At 50.3% G+C, this 579-nt stretch overlaps 1 protein-coding gene across 1 annotated transcript in view; it reads right to left on the reverse strand.

Moving 5' to 3' along the window:
- Positions 1-31: 31 nt before the first annotated feature.
- LOC111649175 (uncharacterized) overlaps positions 32-579 on the reverse strand; it is a 7446-nt gene continuing 6898 nt past the window's right edge. The window contains exon 6 of the mRNA XM_087171879.1: positions 32-76. Within this exon, the coding sequence (XP_087028005.1) occupies position 76 (1 nt within the window). The 3' untranslated portion in view covers positions 32-75. The remainder of the gene's footprint in view (positions 77-579) is intronic.

Raw genomic sequence — 579 nt, forward strand, 5'->3', positions numbered from 1 at the left:
CCTGGACTGGCTGAGGTGTTTGCTCCTTCTCTTCTTCTCCCACTGAGTGGCTGCCAGGCTGCGTAGAAAGGTGCCTCTGGGGGGGGGGGGGCAGGTGAGACAGGTGAGACAGGTGAGACAGGTGAGACAGAGCAACACGCAGCAGAACATGTTCAGGTGTCTCTGTCATGTTCTGTTCAATTCATTCATTGATGAGTTTTTAATGATCATAAGTTTACAGACAGAGACGTCCTGAACTCTGTTGTCATCAAACCTCATGTTCAGACTCCGACTGTCTCCGTCTCCACGGAGACGGACCTTCTGCTGGTTTGAGTCTGAACACGAGGTCTGAGGATAAAAACTAAAGACAGTAACATGGAAACTGTCGAACATTCAAATTCAAAATCAAATTCAAAATCATCTTCATCAGATAAAACAAACAACCAGATTCTTCACTGCAAAACCAGATTAATCACCAAGACCAGAGGATGCTGTCAGCCCCGCCACCAGCAACACACACACACACGCACGCACGCACGCACGCGCAGACACGCACGCATGCGCAGACACGCACGCACACACGCGCACGCACGCACATGC

Source organism: Seriola lalandi, unplaced genomic scaffold (genome assembly GCF_002814215.2).
Source record: "Seriola lalandi dorsalis isolate HSWRI2012SDOR001 ecotype SW California unplaced genomic scaffold, Sedor1 jcf7180002050070, whole genome shotgun sequence".
NCBI lineage: Eukaryota > Metazoa > Chordata > Actinopteri > Carangiformes > Carangidae > Seriola > Seriola lalandi.